Source organism: Polyodon spathula, chromosome 2, assembly GCF_017654505.1.
Source record: "Polyodon spathula isolate WHYD16114869_AA chromosome 2, ASM1765450v1, whole genome shotgun sequence".
Taxonomy (NCBI): Eukaryota; Metazoa; Chordata; class Actinopteri; order Acipenseriformes; family Polyodontidae; genus Polyodon; species Polyodon spathula.
Window position 1 is genome coordinate 89478352 of NC_054535.1, and position 21110 is coordinate 89499461.

General features: G+C 37.3%; 1 protein-coding gene across 6 annotated transcripts in view; it reads right to left on the minus strand.

The window, feature by feature from the left end:
- Positions 1–21110, minus strand: part of LOC121303350 (polypyrimidine tract-binding protein 3-like) — a 93432-nt gene continuing 72322 nt past the window's right edge. For 3 of the 6 annotated variants that reach the window (XM_041233987.1, XM_041233979.1, XM_041234021.1), the window contains 12 exons: positions 18690–18836; positions 16315–16482; positions 15684–15794; positions 13385–13559; positions 9384–9461; positions 7829–7981; positions 6965–7104; positions 6240–6273; positions 5758–5850; positions 2243–2459; positions 468–545; positions 1–181 (listed from right to left, as the gene is read on the minus strand). In XM_041233987.1, the coding sequence (XP_041089921.1) occupies positions 49–181; positions 468–545; positions 2243–2459; positions 5758–5850; positions 6240–6273; positions 6965–7104; positions 7829–7981; positions 9384–9461; positions 13385–13559; positions 15684–15794; positions 16315–16482; positions 18690–18836 (1527 nt within the window). In that variant the 3' untranslated portion in view covers positions 1–48. The remainder of the gene's footprint in view (positions 182–467; positions 546–2242; positions 2460–5757; positions 5851–6239; positions 6274–6964; positions 7105–7828; positions 7982–9383; positions 9462–13384; positions 13560–15683; positions 15795–16314; positions 16483–18689; positions 18837–21110) is intronic. The other 3 variants (XM_041233996.1, XM_041234004.1, XM_041234013.1) reach the window with 2 other exon arrangements.

Genomic DNA, 21110 nt, shown 5'->3' on the forward strand with positions numbered 1-21110 from the left:
TTTTTTCTAAAAACTGTTCAGTCTTATAAGGAAATCCAAAGTAAGATGTTAGATTGTAGATTTGGAGAAAGAGACTCTGAGGTGGTGGTTCTCTCCCAAGTCGTGATTGTGGAGGTCAATGAGGGCCTGGATGGCTTCTTCCACAGAACCTAGCTGGATTAAGGCCATCTTCCGGTCTTTCCTGTAGACAGGTTAAACTTTAGATCCTTCACATTCATACAGTAAATGATAAATATTGATTACTGCTTTTTCTCAAAACTTCACCTATTGGAAGGTTCCATAGAGCAATTATACTGTGCCCAAAGCAGTACTGTATTCTTTTAAATACCATTATACTATTCCAACAAATAAGTTCAGAGTTGTATCACTAAAACCGTAAATGGTTCAAACTTGTTCATAATTAATTAGACCACTATTTTGAGTATTGTAGAAGTGAATTGTGTATGGGAATGGACAATCAAACTTACTGGAAGAATTTAAAGGCTTTCACTGAGCATCCAGTGCTTGCAAAGAGGTTTTTCAGGTCATCGTCTGTAATTGATGGTCTGTTTTTGAAAAATACAAAGAGAATTAAAACATATTCATCAAAAACTGCTATTTTATAACTACAGCATTAATATTTATTTTTGGTAATCTTAATTATTAAATGTGTATACTACCTATTCTATTTCTTTGTCTCATTTATTCCCAGAAACGTCTATGTGAACATACAATAAATACCGGCATATACAGTTGTAGTCAAAAGTTTACATACCCCAATGGAAATTTATAATTTCTAGAAATTTGTCAAACAATTATAAGAAAAATCTTTTGTAGCAAAAGTCTTTCTTTTGTGGGTGAGGAAAAACAAATTACAAGAATATTTATTTCAGCAATTTTTTTTTTTTTGTAAAACTCCAAACATGCTATTCAAAAGTATTCATACCCTGACAAGGAAAATGAAATTAATAGCTAGTTGAGGCACCTTTAGCAATAATGACCTCTTTTAAATTGTTAGGATGTTTGTCAATAAGCTTTTGGCATGATTCTTTATTGATTTATGACCATTCTTCAATACAAAATTGTTCCAGTTCATTCAAATTCTGAGGACCTCTCTTGTGCACAGCCTTCTTCAACTCATACCAAAGATTGTCAATCAGATTTAGATAGTGACTTTGACTCGGCCATTCTAGAACCTTGATTTTATTCTTCTTTAACCATTCTGAAGTAGATTTTGATGTGTGCTTTGGATCATTGTTGTGTTAGAACTTCCAGTTGCACTTTAAACCAAGTTTTGTAGCGGAGGGTTTCAGATGACTGGCCAATATATTGCAGACAATACTATCATAGCATCATAGGGTATGAACACTTTTGAATTATCATTTTGGGAGTTTTGCAAAAAGGACTGCTGAAATAAATAATTGTAGACATCTATTTCTTGTAACCTTTTTCCCCCCTCATCCACAAAAGCAAAAAACTTTTGCTACAAAAGATTTTTCCTAAAATTCTTTGTTTTACAGAAAATCTAGAAATTATAGATTTCCACTGGGGTATATATACTGAATCACCTTGTGAGTAAGGAATTGCATATTCCCTGTATTTTAATAATTCCCATTTTTACTTTAATTATATGAGCTTCAGTGCATTTTAGTCTACATCTAATTACTATAATTATTCTGTAATCTAGGTGCTTGTTGCCTTATATTTTTAAAGTTAAATCCTCATCCCTACTACACAGTTCACTCTGAAATGTCCCATTTTTTACCATCAGATATTTTAAAAGCTCCAGTTTTCTACAATTATTTTCAATTTTAAACTAAAATACAACTCATTGGTTTCTGTTTCCAGATTCCATTGTTTAACCTTCTGTAAAGGTCCTTTACCAGAAAGCAAGCCAGTTCAGTTTGTTAACAGTAGCTTCTGCAGCAGGGAAAAGCTCCCCCACTCTGGGAACCAAACACTGTTGCAGAGACAGCAGGTCAAATTATATTTAAGCTTTGTTATATCTTAATGTTTGTGTTTTCTACTGAAAGATAAATAAAAATGAGCACACATATATACAGCACACACAACTAATTTACTTGTGGTGCTGTCTTCCTGTACTACAGTAGCCTGCAATTTGAGTGTTTTTTTTATTACACATGTATACAGGTCTCCAGTGATGAAATAGTTAAAAAGCATCAGCTCATATGAAGTGTTGCTTGTACATCATGAATCTTTTGAACTCAGACATTTACAGTGTTTTTTCCACAGAGACACTTACGGAATGTTGGAGAGATGCAGGGTGGCGGAGGGAGGGAAGATGTTCTGGAAGTTCTTCGAGCCTGGCTTCTTAAAGCGGTGGAGCGGACTGTTGCTAAAGTCCTTGGTCAGTCCCTGGTCCTCCTGCCCCTCACGGGGAAGCTGCACCATCTGGTGCTTAGAGATGGTCACGCGGATGACTTTACCGTGGAGACGTTGCCCATTGAGGTGGCTCATTGCTACAATGACATAAAAAGAAGACAATATGCATGACTGTGATCAACTAAAAAAAAAAAAAAAACACTAGTAAAATGTTTAAAATGGTACAAAACAACCAATTTATCAATAGGGTCACTGCTACAAATAAACTAACAAATACACCATTTACCATAAGGTTTGCGTTTTGGTAAAATGTGAGTAAACTATGGAGTGAACGGGAAGTATTGGAATTCTGCAAAGATTCACCATATCAATTTTACCATGTGTTTTAAGACTATAAACTACAGGAAAATATACAGTACCAGAACCTCAAAAGGAGGCATATTTTAATGACCAAACCATGATGGACACAGGATGGGACAAATCACTTTGTATGCTGATGGCCATTTGGCCACTAGCTTTCAAAACCTGGTGGCCAAGTGAAGTTTTATGGAAATACTTACAATCGACGTGCCAGAGAACCAACCAAATTTCAGGAAACTACAGTACAATGTTGGATATCCGAACCCCTGTGGCCTGGGGTATAGGCAGATATGTGAAAAAGTCGGATTTGTGAACTTCTATAGAAAATGCATTTACAGATAAATAGGGTAGTGAACAAAAACAAGATGCAAACTCCTTTAAACATTGGGACATTTTTTTCTTTAAAAGTATGCAAATGTAAATGAGATTAATTAGGCTACAAATACACAGTGTTGCTGTGCGGTTTACTATAAGCCATCTCTATGCAAAGCTTTAAAAAACAAAACAAACAAAAAAAAATGGTAAATGTACAGTAACCTGCAACTGATGGCTTCTTTCTTAACTCTAGAAGTCCCTGCCTCCCTGGTTCTGCTTTCTTAATATCTCTGTCACGGTACTTTGCGCTCTTTCTTGATATTGCCAACAGCCGATAAGCAGCTCAGTTTGAATATTGCTTCGGCTATTTTAAACAAACAGCCGGTAAGCATTGCGTTTATGAAGCTTGCTTCATTGAACTCAAATGCATTTAAAAGCTACAACAATGCGCAGTATCTGCAAGCATGCGCTCCCTCATATAAAAGACACTGCATATAAAAAATAACTATTGTAGTTATTTTAAACCCCTGTCTGTGTTGTAATGCAGCACATCCTCCTCAACACTCCTTTTTTTCCCCTTCTTGTTGTTAGGGTGAGGGGAATCTATTTGCTTTTAAAGATTTTTTTTGGTTTCTTAATTTGCTTTAAGTTGGCAATAGCCATCTCTCCTGAACTGCAGACAACTTCCTACAATCAGTAGCGACAGACAGACAATGCGACAGATTGGAAAACTGCCAGATCTATACAACTGTTAAACTGATATTGATAAAACTACGATCAAAACTGGTACATATTCGTCAACATGATGTAGTAATTATGAGTGTCTTCTCTGATGGCATTTCAACACATACAGCAAAAAATAAATAAAAATTAAAAAAAAAAATCACACACACCAGGCTTATCCAGTTCCTTATATATATATGGACCTAATATATGGACTCCTATACGTTCTCTTTCAAATCTGTATCTTTATAATTGTGATGACCTTTGACATAAAGCCCTGGGTATTTTTTAAAAACGACAAGTATTACTGTTTCCTCCGTCATTTTGGATACTGCTTCATCCTGCTGGACCCACGTGCATCGAAGCTGTTCTCTGATTGCTCAATGCCCTAGTTGACATGCGTCAAATCACAAAAAAATTAGGATTCAATCCTATTTATTTCACATCGCTCCAGTGCCGCATGTCGCGTCGTCTGTGGTAAAGATACTTATAGAAGTATAGGTTCTATTCATTTTGACGCATTGCTGCACACTATTGCTTGTCGCATTGCGTCTGGTGGGTAGCAGGCCTTTACCGAACCGAAGTTCTGTTGTATATACTGTAAATGATTAGTCGCCAATGTGGCGACTATGGTAAAATCTACTGGCCATATTAAAATTGAAGGTCGTATTTGGCGACCGGGTGACCTGATTTGAACAACCATGGACCTAAACACCAACCCTCTTTATCTGTATAGTACCGTATTCCTTCAAATTTAAGATGCCCTCACATTTAAGAATCAGGCCAAATTTCCCACCCTCAACTTGAAGAAAAAAAATTAATACAATAAAAGATGCATTTACTCATATAAAACTACATATGGAGGCAGTTTGCAGCTGTCTGCTGTCACACAGAGCATACAGTTATGTGTTGCTTCTCATTTCAAGTTGTAATTACTCGCACATGTTTTCTCCCTTTTTGTGAACTGTGGTATTACGGGGGTCTGATTAGAATTGAGCCTAATAACGAAACGCTGAAATTGTAAAAGCTTCCCTTTAAATTCCTCAGGAAGCTAATGACGCTTTGTGACAGGGGTACACAGGAAGGCTTGCCCACTGAGCTAACAGGGAGGTCCTGATTGGCTGGGGTGAGTACCCAGGGAACCTATGTCTGTTTAAGAACGCAGCAGCGCCAGTTCGAGGCTATTGCACGGCCGTGGCTACATAGGCAGTCGCTGAGCGAAATCTTGTTTTGTTTACATCGAGGAGGAGAGCGTCCAGTCTGCAGGATACCTACTACGGAACCCTTCAACTGCCAGTCATGTTGCTGTTTGTGTGTTCGGGCAGTTGCATTTTATTTTGGAGATTTTAAAACTTGCATGAATTTAAGACGCAAGCTATTTTTGAGAAGAAAAAATTGGTTTAAAAAGTGCTTTTTAAAAATTCGAAGCAATACTGTCTACTAATCCATTTTAGGGTTTCCTCCAGGTGTGACTTATCGACCCACGTATTAACACTACTGTATACAATAAAAAAAAATAATAATAATTTAAAAGTGAAATGAGGTTTGTGAAAAACTGAGGCCATTTCTTTGGAATGTTCAACAGTGGACAACTGCACTTGCATGGTGTCATTTTACCAAGTTCTTATTAAAATTAGAAAGAGTATGTAATCCCCCTCTAATGTCACAGCAATGTATTATATAACAGTCAGAGATCTAATAAGAAATCTGATGAGAATTTCAAGGACGCTTTCATAAAGCAAATGTGGCAATCATCTCACATTAAATATGTAATAGAGCTTTAGTGTTTTATGTGCTTGCTAACTAATAGAATTTAGAAGAGACTGCAGAAGACACCATCATGTACATCATGCATATAACTAAATTACTTACTTGAACTGTTTAATCTTTATAATCTGCAATAGATATAGAAACAGCAGCCATCCCTCTGATGTGGGAGGGAGATAGGCAGTCACCAGTGTTTCATATGTAAATTGCATTAATAACCACAGAAATCTGTTTTCTGTATTTTGGGATAGAAAGAAGCGTTTCACTTACCCAGCTGTGCTTGAGTTGGATCTGCCATCTGTATTAACGAATTTTCTTTTTTGTTAAACAGGATCTTTACTCTGTGAACATCCCCATAGACGCCTACAGATAGACATGAAGATAAGTGACAGCATGAGAGTTTTTAGTTACATTTTTAAAAGAGAAATATTTAGCTCAATGCACATGAGGAACCTGACATTAAAAAAAAAAAAAAAAAAAAAAAAAAGGTTTTGTAAAGGTGACCTCCGCCTGCTAATGCATCAACATAACACCTCCGAAGTGTGGACAAAGTTATTGTTAGCATTATAAATTATGTTTCAGATCTTAATTTTCAGCAACAAGGAAACAACAGTTGTAATGACGTTTTTTTGTGCTGCATATTATGTTACAAAAGCCACAAATGATGGCTACTCACTGAAAACACTGTTGATGTACTTGAAACATTAGAATATCAAGCGATAACCCTCATATAAAAATGTTAGGCAACTTACCAAACAAGATGAAAAGACCCTGGGGCGATACACTCTGCAGGAAAGAATAAAAGACAAGACTCGTCATTCCCTGAATTTGACAAACACATTTGGCAGAATAATTGACATTTAAATCTTGACTCATGTATTTAAAGGCACCACATGGGCACCATTGGGCTGATGCACTTTGCTTAGGTTTACATAGCATTATAACACTTTACAAACACTAACATAAGAACAAATGATGGGTTGAATGGTTTCTATATACAGACATTCTCGTTGGTGGAGGGAGTGAGAATTCACACTTTTGGTGGCAGCATCAAATTATTTCATAGTGGTACTTTTAAAGAAATCTACACAATTGGGATAACCTCTGACGTCGGCCTTAAAACTCTCACAAACGTACATTTTATTTAATAAAATTATGGGGTAATATTCAAATAATTATAAAAAAACAGCTGTTAATTAGAATAAATAATAAACGCATGAGGCATTTCGTTAAAGTCCTTTTCAGTACAGTTAGGTTGTTTTACATTTCGTAACTGACAGGGGTGTTTAAACTTTTGAAAACAGTGTTTAGCTAGGAGCTTGAGAGTGGATATCGGTGAACTATCTGTCCCTGTCTCTATCTGGCCCGCAGTCCACCGTAGGGACCAGACTAACAGACAGCTTGATGTCAATGCCCCTCAGACATCAGACAAGCCTGTGTTGAAGCAAAATACTAAATGTAGGGAAAGGTGACTTACATCTGGGTTGAGATTGGAGACGAGCAGGACCGAATGCATTGCTGTATGGGCCAAGCTGTGCATAGCCATGCGGCCAGCAACTGCAGAGGCTGGGATAGTAAGATGGCCCAGAGCTCCAGGGACTGTCTGCATTGAGAGACCTGTAATAGAAAGAACAAGGCCATCCAAACCTGCAGCAAACATGGATACACATTTCTGGGAGGGCTGGGAGGGGGTCTAGCTCTTGCTGCAACTGCTATCTTAATACAGTATAATTTATCTCATGTAATACCCCCAACTATTCCTTAGCTATGTAATGAACATAACAAAATAAACCAAAAGTTTTTTGTTTAAGAAATAATCAATTTTGCTGCCCCCCCGCCCCCCAAAAAAAGCATTGTGTGTTTATTTATTTATTTTTTTTTTAATATAATTTGAATTTTGAAAACTATTTCTCAGAGCAAGGAACGGCACTGAGCTATGCCCGTGTTCACAACCTTAGACAACAAAAACAATATTATTTAAAACAATGGCGATAATCAGATCCACTGCCACTTAAATCAACTGAATAGACCCCAGTGTGTTTCGGTGTTGCTGTTGCCGGAAATCATTGACGTACTGTTAATATGTATAGCACAAACATAATGGGAGCAGTGGCAATGGTACTTAAGCCATCGAAAGGTAAGCAAATTATAAATCAGCTCGGGAGTTTGCCAAAGATAAAAAAAAATAATACAAAGGGCACAGTTAAAACACTTTTTTTTTTGGTTTGCTTATCTCTACAATTTTAATAAAAGGGATTATTTTGGAATTATATTGGAATATTTACTTTTTTCTTTTTTGAGTCCAACAACACAAAGCAGTTCTACTGAACTTGGAGTTTACCTGAGGCACATAATAGGTGGCTGCATCCTGGCTTTCTACACTGATGGTGTGGGAGACATCCTCCAGTATAAACGGGTGATGTCGCCAAGTTTGTTCTGTACAACCACACCGATGAGGGGGCCAGCCAGTTATGCCCCGAAACGTCTGGTATGTCTTTGTATAAAAATAGGGAATCATTTATATCGCTGTATGGTTTTCATTTGTATTTAAAAAATGTGAATGTTATGAAATCTTATGTGAAACTTGGGCACTAATGTGTTACATATTTACATTTTTTATTTGTTAATAGAAAACAAATTACAAATATTCAGAGGTTCAGATGAAGGTGACAGTGCCTCTATGCCAACAGAGCCTTTTAAGTCATGCAGGCAACCTTCGGTCAGTAGAAGATAATTTGACACTGGGTTTGGAATTAATTATGTACATGGAATAGTTCATAGTTTTGGTGCACAGACGGAATATCTTAAGAAAAACCAAACATTTAATTGCATACCATCCTGCCTCTCATACTGTGAAAAACCTGAATGAACCAGTTGCACCAAAGAGACTGAATACTTGTGCCTCTTGTTGCTTTCTGGAGTTTATTGGTAGGCAAGAACAGGTGACAGACCATAAAACTCAGGGTTATACTGTATGATTACTGCAAAACAATGAGCTGTGTGTTAAAATACCCTTCACTATTAAGTTAAAAAAATAATAATACATATAATAAAAAAACACAACTCAGGGGCCTCTTATTCAACGGTGTTATTTTAATGCTACACTTCTTCAGCAGAAGCACTTAATTAAAATTGTATCCCTGGTGACACCACTGGCTGAAAACTGGAAGCTTGCATTACAAAGTTACCTAATTCAGTTGCACATAAGTGAAAATACATTGTACATAAAATGATGGACTTGATATTAACTGGTTTACTTGTGTAGAACTGGTTTATTTCAGTAAAAGAGAAGAATGTGTAATGTCAAGATGAAATTATTTTAGCCGCATCATTTTTATTGAAATATAACCCTTTATTTTGGGGAATTGCAATTATAAAACAGCAAATTACACTTCCAATCACAAAGAGGCAGTTAGAGAGTAATTTAAAATTTACTCATTCAATATACTTGAAGTGGTAACCACGGTGATTGATCGGGGGAGGGTTACCTCAGTATCTATGTCAATGAACATTTACTTCAATTTTTCTTTATATTACTCCAGGTGGTTACATTACTGCCCATTATTGTAGTGGCATTGGAAAGCAAGCCATGCATAATATTATCTACACATAGAATCATATTTTATATTTACATTGAAGGTGTCAGCTTTGTATGCACTTGCATAAGGACGTTGTGGTGGTCCACATTTGGCCCATGGGCCAGCTATTGGAGTACGAGGACCAAACAATTCCCAGTGCTTACTAAAATATTACAATTTCAACACAATGTTCACATGCTGCCTAACCCAAGCATGACTTACAGTAATGTGCCTAGTAAGAAAATATCAAGAAAATTCAAGACTTTCAATGCCAAAACGATTAGTGGAAACCAGCATGCACAGTTAAGAGAAACTTACCTGCAGCCTGTGGGAAACCCATGGTCGGGGAGAATCCAGCCGCCCCTGCATAGGGTGAAGAGATAATCCCTGGTGCACCTGTTAGACAAACAAAGAACTACAATTATTGATTACATGACAAGTGGAATCTCTCTGCCTTCACTTTCATTGAGATTCTAACTTCTGTTACCTTGTGGTAACATGGTACAGCTTGGGAACAATTTGCCATAAAGTATCCATAGCGATTTGGTTTGAGTAAAGACTCGAAGCGGAAGCAACTTGTTCTTTTTTTTTTATTAAAAGATCAAGGCCCTTAAATAAGCAAATACTAAAAACTATTGTCACATACTTGCTATAACTAAAAGCACAGCCGTTATGTGTCGGTACATATACATATGTTTATACAAATACATTGAATATATAATATATATATAATATATATATATATATATATATATATATATATATATATATATATATATATATATATATATATATATATACACACACACACACACACACACACACACACACACCTCTCTCAGGGTTAGACACTAACAACATTTTGGTACTAGTCTTTTACGAATGTTATAATACTGACTTCCAGCTTTTTTTTTTTTTTTTTTTTTTTTTTTTTTTTTTTAAACGTGAGGACTACTGAGGCACAGGCATCAAGTAGTCCTCATGAGTTTTAATTCACCTCGGGCGGACGGGCGAGCGATAGTTTCTAACCCTGTATATGCATGCTTAGGGCCAACTGTATTCCCTTATGATCAGGATGATCCATTTATTAAATATGTTCAAACTAATTCACGCTGCCCATTCCAAATCTTTTAAAATTAAGTACAGCTCTGCTTTTAAAACGCAGCATATCAATCATAATGAGAAACATAGGAGCACTGCACTGGTTAAAAAAAAACTGTATCGTGTATAAAGCCTGCGTAGTCCTCCTACTGACACTTATTTCTGAACTGAACGACATGTCAATTAACGATCACCTCATAGCAGGTACTGAGTAACTGAACACACTTTAATCACAACTGCACTGTGTACTGTACATTAGTACACGTACATGCAATCAGGGCTGGGTCTACAGCAGATGGTAATCTAGACTTTCTCAAACCGCTTTGTAAATAGGCTACCATATACGCTGTCTTCAACAGTATCACACATTTCTCATCAAAAACATGATCTAGTGCTCTTGGTGGGAAAAAAAAGCAAAAAGGGAGGGTGCGCGATTTTACAGTAAAAGAACGTGGGTTCTTTAAAATAGTGTCAGCAGATACAAGTGCCTCGGCTTCTCATGGTAAAACCTCCAGGTATCTGATGCAGAAAACTCTTCTTGCCAATATTGTCCCTCACGCTGCCTACTAATCCTTTACATAGAAATACATTCCCACTGCCCTACTTTATGGGATCTGCACAACAGCTGCCGTATTTTCAACTTACAGTGCATGACATATGATATAAGAATACACAGTAGTGTACAGATTTATCATAAAACTCCATTGCTTCTGTTTTGATTTGTTGTGCATATGAAATCAAACCACTGAAAACTGAAAATCTTGGCAAGACGTCCAACCGGTTAGTTTCCTAAAAGGTTAATTAATTGTTGTAATATTACACATTGTTAGTCTCACCTGTGTGTAAACACATAATTATTATATATTATATATAATATATTATATATATATATATAGTATATATATATAATATATATATATATATATATATATATATATATCATAATCAATACGTTCCTGTTTATTTTTATTGCAGTGGTTTACTATTTTAGCAATAATTGCTGAAGTTTTTTCTACTGTCTCAAATACGTTTTTATAGTACTTTAAAAGACAGTGGTAAAAACTGTCATAAAATGCTTGGCTACGGGGGAGGGGGCATCTAGGACAAAACTTTTGGCTGTGAAAGGGTTAATGAAAACAGAGTACGGCCTCCAATATCACCTGCTGGATTTAATTTAATTATCTTTTTTTTTCTAACTCCAATAACCTTATGTTATCTTTCCGCTGTCAAATCATAGAGTGTATAAATAAGCACGGAAATTTACCTTAAGAAAAAACAGTCACGCAAAAGAAAATGTAAAATATAAAAAAGCGCAACCAGATACAGTCAACGAAAGACAACACGTTGTTAACTAATAATAATACTACTACTACTAATAATAATAATAATAATAATAATAATAATAATAATAATAATAATAATAATAAATGGGGCTAAAAGTTCTGTTAGTTGTGCTTAACAATATGCATCTATACAAACATTAATAATAGGCTATACAAGAGGTTTACATTTACAGTGTATTTTGCGTTCTTTCCCGTCTGTCCGTGTGTGCGTGCGTGGCTTGGTACGGCTTTGCTGAGGAATAACGTCAGATTCCTCCAGTCAAACGGGATCTTGACTGCTGAAATCTTTACATGGGTTTTTACACCTATTTATATTGAGAGAGTGACTGACCCTGCCCTTCAAGTCGCGCTGACCAGAGGACGTTCTTTTGTTGTTTCACCATGTAGTTGCGTAACAACATCACACAGTCATGACTGTAGAGTCCATTTTCATGTGCATTTAAACCTAGCCAATGACTGAAACTTAAACTAAAAAAGAAAAAAAAAACTATTGGTCTTTAATTCTAAACCTTTGTACTACAACTTTGTCCGTTATGAATTGGCATGCCTGTTTTTGTACACGCCCACTCACAACTGACAAACAATGTAGATCAGCAAAGTGCAAGACACCCCCTCAAGTAATTTATAACTGTGAACATGACAAGGCGGAGGTGGCTGAAGGCTTTGCTCCATTTAGCAGCCCATTCACTCCTCCTTCCCGGACTGATTATCCCCCCTTGTGCGTCTTATCTGTCTGCAGCACTTCTTTTACTAGGGAACACAACTGATTTACGAGACTGAGACAAAAAGTGGTTCATCCGTTACTCTCCCCTGATGGGTAATAACAAATGGAGGCTAATAATAAATTTATCATTCCGTTAGGGGCACCAGTTCTGTCCTCATTCATTACTTGAGTGATTATGATGAAGGCTTTTCTTTTAAAATGGCACACATGTTGGGAACTGATATCAGTCAAAACTGAAAACAACGGCCTTGTGGGCTAGAATTGGCAACATGGAAATATATAATTACAATCCCCTCCCTTTAAAGCATGGAGTGAAAAATATCACTTACACAAACTACAGCCTGCCTGTGGCAGAGCACAGCTCTGCTCTTTAGAAATTGGCAGGGATGGGGTTAAATTCCCCTCCCTGCCTGGGTTCATTGTGTTCAGGTGTTTGGGGTTGATTAGATGATTAGTTTAATTAATGATCAATCAGCACCCAGCCACCTGATATAAAAGTAGGGTTCTGCTTCTCATTTGGAGGAGGGAGCTGAGGAAGCAGGTTGGTTGTTGGAAAGTTTGAATCCAGTGAAGGCATTGCCCAGCATGGAAATTGTTATTTTTGTAAGTTTTGCTTTTTGTCTTTCTTTTTGTGTTTAAAAAAATCACTTTGTTTTGGCCCTTGTGCCCTTTCATTTTTGTGTTTATTTATAATAAAATAGTTATTTTTTTGAACTTCAGACTGTCTCTGGGCCTCTATCCACTCGCCAGCCTGCCACACTGCCAGATAGGCTTTTGTGACAGCTTTTATAATCATTAAGGATGGTATTGCACAAGGCCTGGAGCCCAGTCCTCTTCAACATAACAGAGGAGCTCAACAGAAGTCATTCCTTTTGCATTCTGAATATTCAATAGTAAATGAACAGGAAGGGAACTTGACCAGTAAGGTACTAAAAGTTTAGGTCCTCTGCATTTGCAGACCAGCATTTACTTTAAATACAGGTGGTTGGGATGGTTGCACCAGGTGCTCTTTGTAATTTGTGCTGGAATCCAGATGTAATTCCTGAATGATGCAGATATTGAACACTAATTAAATGAACTTGCCCAAAAAACATTGGTTTAGCTGAGAAATTCAGCTAAACAGAAACACTAAAGCAGGGATGTTTCCTTACCAAAAGCAGCTGCCATGGCGGGGTCCATGATGGGCTGGCCGTCGCCGGATGGAAGATCAAGCCGAGTAAAGTCTCTGCTTTTGTCGTTGTTGTATTTTACATTAAGGCAAGTCAGCTTGGAGAATTCGACCCGCAGAGTACAGCATGCGTTGTAGATATTCTGCCCGTCCAAAGCCTAGAGAATGAGGAATAGATCATGATTCTATTTTAACCTTGAAGCAAAACGAAGCCTGCCTTTCTCACTGTTCCTACAGTTTACAGTTTTTATAATCTCATTTATAATTTCTTTTTTTCTGGACAAAATAATCTGCCATACTGATTTTATGTCACAAAAAAGAATGTAGCCGTAAGTAAAATTACATTTTATAACAGAAAAAAAAAAGTTTAATAGGGAGGCTTGAAAACAATAACACAACGTAAATGGTTATTTATTGAAAACAGTGATGCAGGTGGAAGGTCCGAGACCATGATGTGGGTGCAGCTCTTCTCTCTTATTCAGCTCAATCTTAGAGATCCTAAATGGGATAACTACCATTACAACTGATTGCTACAAATAAAAGCCAACAAAAAAGTACTGCAAACATCAAGTTTAAAATGAATAAAGTCAAATGTGAAATAGACTCGCCTATTCTATTTATTTTAAATTAATTTTATTTTAAACACAACTTTCCAGTGTTCATAAAATAGTTCTGTGTCCTGGTGCAATGATCAGCTTGACTAGACTCCATGCCCATTTGTGCGGTTTGGTTCCACAGCGACCCCTGGTGGGAGGAAAGAGTTAAAGCAGCTGCAGGCTCTTGTTGAAATGAGTAAACCATTCCATGTTCATCACATCCACACAAGAGGAGTATCCATTACCTGGTTTTGTTTAGGAACAAATGGACCCCATCTAGAAGGATGTCTAGTTCAACTCAAAGCCAAACAGATAGCACAGACAATGGAACCTCTGATACAAATAAAGGACACAGCAAGTTACAGCCCCTTGCACCTATTGAAACTCGCAATATAATAAACAATTTTTCACACAGTGTCGTTGGATTTGATTTGACGCTGCCCTACAATTCTCAAAAATCTTAAACTTCAAAAAGAAATAGATCAACATTATCTCTCATTTAATATTCCAAAAATAACATTTTTCGCTTTGTTTCGGCCCTTGTGCCCCTTCATTTTTGTGTTTATTTATAATAAAATAGTTATTTTTTTGAACCCTACAATAGGCTTGCACTACAGCAAGTGTTGCAGCCTATTCACTTACACAGCGAAGCATTGGCAACCTGTCTTTGTTACAACCTTTTGGGAAGAGAATCCTGCTCCCACTAGTCACATATGATGCACACGACCATCATTCCTTCCTTATTTAAATCCAGTAGAAGGAACTTCTTTTTCTCCCAGGAAATTTAATTATACAGGGAGCTGACACAACTTGCCAGGAACACAAAGGATAACGCCCATAGCTGAAAGGAACAATTACTTATTTTTTTTATCTAAATAATGATCATTAGGTTCCCAGTCACTGTCCTGATAGATTTATCAAAGGCACCTCTAATTTGTTCTGTGTGCTAGGGGCTTTGTGTGTGTGTGTGTGTGTGTGTGTGGACTAATGCCTCTGATAAAGCCCTGCCTGTTTAGAACGAGGATTTGTACAGACAACGTTAAGGAGCCCTGTTCTGAAAGAGAGTGCGGACGGCCCCTATTTTGCTCACATATCCCTTTGACATGATGTAGAGAAAGCACGGTGCTGTATGTGTGTGCTGATTTCATGTAAAGTACTACTCTGTCTGGGACTCTTTACATGAATTACTATCCATACCACAATTTATACAAAAACAAGATGAACCTGCTGCTTCCAAAAAATATACCGTTACACATCCCCACGTGATGCTACAACTGTTTAAATAACATACTTGTCATTTTTCTTTTAAATTGTTAACATCCTGGCAAATTTGCACACTTAGAACTCTAAAGTCTGTTTCAAAGCTCTTTTCAAAATGGCCGCTCTAGTGCACTGATAGCGTAAGGATTATTGCCCACAATGTCAAAACAGGTAACACAGCAATAATGATCCATGACGTTTTCTCTCTTCCTGCAGTAATTTAGAGGACAGATCTCAAACTCCAGTGCACTAAAGCGTACATTTTGAAAAGAGCTCTGAAACAGACTATAAAGTTAGAAGTGCAACACTAAATTTTCGGAAATCCCACTACTTACTCTAACACAAGCAGCAGAATAAAGCTAAAGACTGTGTCCCTAAATAGTGCATGTGCTTTAAAAGGAAGAAGATAAATCAAGCTGTACTGACCAGTCTGGCGTGATGTGCATTCACAGGATCGGCATACTGTAGCAAGGCCTGGAACTGGTTATTCTTTGTGAAGGTTATGATCTTGAGAACTGTCCCAAACTTAGAGAAGATCTGTTGGACGGAACATGAGAATTGACCAAGAAACTATTAGAGACTTGTGCAGTGTCTTTAATTGAATTTACATTATTGGTTTTACAGCTGGTTAGTCCCTACATAGAGGTAAACCATATTGTTTCAATAGGGCAAATTACAGAAAAGATAAAAGTAGTGAATTTAGAAATGGTCTAGTTTCTGAAAAAATAATCTGGGCCACAGCATTGTCCTTTTGTCTTTCTTGGGACAAATGTGGTCTGTTAGTTCTTAAAATCAGATGTTAATAAGTTATCCTAATTCTATCTGACGGTTACATAATAAGGCTTGCATACTGTACTACCTCTGAACTGAGAAGTAGAAGACGAAAATCAGGTACCATAAAAAGACTGGTAGAGTCATTGTATATGCCAACAAAAGGGCAGGCTGGCACATTAGTAGGTATATCTCGATGCAGCCCTCAATGGCTCTCCACTGTGATACTGTATGTGTATCTCTAGGGGTGCAATGTTATTTTAATGGAAAAAGGAGACACGCTTACCTGGTGCAGAACTTCGAGAGAGACAGGGTAGAAGAGGTTCTCAACAATGATACGCAGGACAGGGCTCTGCCCGGACATTAGGGGACCCTCACTGGCAGACGCAGAGCCTGCCAGAGTCATGCTTCCTGAATGCATAGCATTCACTGCTTGCAGAGCAACCTGGGCTCGCTGGAATCAAAGCAGGGATGAAACGACAGTAAATTTCTACGATACGAACAGTTGAGAGCCCACCCACTCTTTCACGACACACCGATTATCGCGATAGTAGCCGTTGTTTTTCAATTACTTTTTTTAACTGAATAAAAAGAAAAAAATAACAAGTTCGCAACCAGCCTAGCAAGTTCAACATACTACAGGAGTGTTACTAAAGTATGTATTCCAAACAGATCACAGTACTTTGGAATGTAAGCTATATAAAGTAGACACGAGTTTAAGAAAAACTTGTTTTTTTTAATTCAGAGACAGCATTTCATCTTATTAATACTGTACCACCTAACCTTCACTATCTGTGAAACACAATGCAGAAATTATGTTAAGCCAGGATAATAATAATAATAATAATAATAATAATAATAATAATAGGATTTACTTGCCACAAATTGAATACCCTCTGATCCTTACTCCAAAATTGAGTTTAACATCACTTTATGATCATTTATTTATTCATTTATTTTGAACGTTACTGAGTATTGTTAAATATTCATTATATAACAGTTAATTTTGAAACTCCAAAGCAGCGCAAACTATATATTGCTTGCCCGCTGCCACCCCTGCACTGACTCGGGAGCGGCGAAGACGAACACACGCTGTCCTCCGAAGCATGTGCCGTCAGCCGCCTGTTTCTTTACACACTGCGGATTCACCATGCAGCCACCCAGGAGCTACAGCGTAGGTGGACCTCGCAGCTCCCGGGCAGCTAACAGGCAAGCCCACTGGCGCCCGGCCAGACTACAGGGGTCGCTGGTGCGCGGTGAGCCGAGAACACCCTGACTGACTTAGACCCTCCCCCCGGCGACCCTCAGCCAATTGAGCGCCGCCTCCTGGGAACTCCTGTCTACGGTCGGCTGTGGAATAGCCCAGACTCGAACCGGTGACGTCCAGGCTATAGGGCGCATCCTGCACTCATGCAGAGCTCCTTTAGTGGTGTTTTTTGCTGTTGTTGTTTTTTGCACAGTGAATACACAGAGTGGCGTACTTACAAAGAATTTTCAAAACAGATTCTCTGGTAGGATGGGACCAGTAAATCAGATGCTAGTTAACACGAGCAGGAGAAGAAGAGCACGCTCACTGCTTGTCTGTGGCAGGAATACTGTAAATAGCAAGGTAGGGCGTTCAGCGCAGTTTCATTGACAAACTTAAATAATGTTGTTAACTATGTGTGTTACAAAAATGTAATTATTGAATCGATTATGCAGTATTTATATCCATGTATATAATGAGGAATGGAATCGATCAAAAAATTGATTTTTCATTTAATCGTAGCAGCCCTAGTACACACCGATGATTTTACCTTTATTTGGAGAGAAAAGCATCTGTTCTGCTTCCAGCCACGTTTAGTGAGTATGTGACTATCTTTTTCTACGATTATCAAATAATTAAAAATGTTAACGATATGATTATCACGAATATTCGTAATCACGATATCATACTATAGAAAAATCGTTTCATCCCTAAATCAAAGACATCTTCTATACTTCGAAAGGAGAGTTTCAGAGCACAGATGTAGAAGTATGTCTAAGTAAAACAAGGATTGGAAACAAGTGTCCTGTACCAGTTTGATCCATTCCATGCTTTACTGTGATATATACTGTACTGACAAAAAGTTCAAAGATAAAACTGCTATGAAATAAGAGTCTTCTTTCCCTCCTTGGTAACACAACATTTTCAGGATGTCCGAATACAAGACTGGTTACTTTTTTATATTTTGTTAGTCTATTAAATCTGAGTTCATGATTGAGTGTTTACAGTTACGGATAAATAAGATTTATGTTTACTTTGCAACTTTGCGTTTTTGCTTATGTGTCGAGTTGTCTGGCAAAGGTGCATTAAGTTGTGTGAATGTTATTAGTTGCTGTCAAGCAGAAGGGGGTGCGACATTCACTGGAGTTTTATTCATCCCCCAAAAGCTGCCTGTGGGAAATTTGATTCGTTTATCTCGTAGTAAGCAAGGCAATTACAGAATAAAAGAAAGAAAAATGACAACTAAGAATTACACTAACAGCATCAACAACTACAGTATAGCAATCATAATGAGACTCATAATACTAATCATAATATGAGGAATAATGGGTTAATCAATCAGTATAGCTAATTTTATTCACCCAGTTAAAACATTGGTGGTTTATTATGTTAGCTGAAAAAAAAAAAAAACTTACAGCCTGGTTGGGCAGGTTGTCTGTCTTGAGTTCTCTGTGGTTGGAATACTGAATGAAGACAGGCTGGTTGCGAAGGTGTGGCGTGGCAGTGCTGTAGTAGTTTACCATTGTGATAGCTGCTTCTTCGGAAGCCATTTCCACAAAAGCCTGGGGAGAGAAGCATTTTCTTACACTTTCCAAGAGAAGACATGCAAGTTGTACATACTTGTACATCTATCACCACCATCTTTAACTATGAATTTAATAAGACACTCACTAGCTTGTTACCGATACAGTACACTGTGGCTAAGCTGGTATTAAAACCCTGAATGTCTGAAACTGCTATGCAATCAGGAGTCATATTCCATCCCTGAAAATAGCCATCAGAAGTGCTTTACTGTACTTCATAAGAAACTGCTATGCAATCAGGAGTCATATTCCATCCCTGAAAACAGCCATCTGAAGTGCTTTACTGTACTTCATCTTTTAAATAGGGACCTACATGTATAATTTGTTACAGCTATGAAGGGGACATTAGGAGCTTGCTCTTATTTTGTAGTGTACAGTTTGAACACAAGCATAAAGACTATCTAAAGCTGTTACAGTTGTGGCTTATTTCAGCCCAGTTCAGTTTTTGACTATTGTTTTAAAAAATCATCATGTGAATATCCATTTTTACTGCCTTTTATTCCATAAAAACAAAAGAAAAACTCTTCAGTTGTAGGCTTATTCAAGAGCAGTTTTAGGTGATAATCACTACACAAAAATATGCCTGGCTCACTTATACAGAAATTAACTATTTTGTTAAAAAAAATACTTTTATTACTACTACTATTGTCCTTTTCATAAACACATACTTATTTCATGCTGAATTTATGTGTCAAAGTATCACAATTTTGTGTTTCATTTTCTTAGTTCATATATAGATATATATAAAAATAAATACATAAATAAATAAATCCCCACATTTAAATATGAAAGGGTACTTCAGCGAGCAGAATAAAGCAGAGCTCTTTGCATATCGTTGGCCTTATCAGGGTTTATTTACGGCACTGTCTGGCATTTCACTTCAAAAAGATAAGCAGAAGACACAATACTTTTTCTCCATTTCATTATATATAAAAAGTAAGTCAAACACAGACTATCAAAGGGTGTTTATGCTATATGATGGTGTTTATGCTACACCACTATGCAGCACACTAAACAGGCTAAAGACACAGTTAGGTAAACAAAGTGGTACTGACATTTATCCAAAAACACATTTTGGTCGCCTACCTTTTATTATTACTTTGGATGCATTTAGTCTGTTGCAATTATTTTGTTTTTGTCACCCTTCTCTGTCAAACACTTTCTTATGCATTCCAATTTATGAACGAGTTTATGTAGGACGAGTTAAACATAGGTTGAGGGATTTTAGATCTCTACAGTGGTGGTGCTGAGGTACCACATCATAAAAGTGATCCAGTTCTCAAGTTGCTTTCTGACTCCTCTTTTATTAACATTGCTCTGTGATTTTAGCAGAAATCCAGTTAAGATTGCAGGTTCAACTTTATATTTGCCACTTCTGGTTAACCAACTGCATGTGTGCACATCTTTGCAAACATGGTGCAGATGAAACCGTTGTGATGAAAAAACTATTTATAACACATTTGCAGTTAATTCTTTAACAAAGCCTCTAAAAGAAACATTTTCCTTTACAAGGAGACAGAAGTGTTTGTTACAGGTCTGCGTTTACACTTTGAAGCAAATAAAAGGGATAGCGTACCAGTCTGAATAACAAAGCCTCAAACAAGACACTTTTAATACACTCCAAAAGAGGGAGACACTATTTCACACCCTAGCTGGTAAGAAAGAAAGACGTCGAGAAATTTACCTTGTATGAAATGTTGCATCTCCGATATGCCTAACAGACTTACACATTAATTAAGCAATAAAAATCATCTGATGGGGACATATAGGTCTGTGTCAATAAGTTTGTTTTTTTTCAATCTATGGGCAGGTCACAGCCTGTGCTTTTGGAAAACAAACAACAACAACAAAATGGCTTGATTGGCTAAGCTTCTCTCATCTTCTGCTGATTTGTCTTGTTTTTGTTGTCACAGTAATTGATGCAGTTATCTTGCTCTACTATAAACTCTGCTGGTGAACTTTATTAAAACCAGGAACTCTGCTCTTCGACCGGCAAAAACATTTTATTGAAACCAGGAGGAAAACACTATTGCAGCACTACAAAGGCATGAGTGAGATTTGGCTGCTTCTTTGTGAAAACACCTGGAACAAGGTGTAAACGCTTGGCTTCTCCTTGCAACCCAGTCCAAGCCAGACCACGGAGCAAGGATTGTTGCAGGATTATTAGTTTCCTCCTTCACAAAACTGTGTTATTTCTTCAAAAGTCAAAAAGGCAGGACCAGGGAACAACAACCGCTGCGGGATTGTTATTCT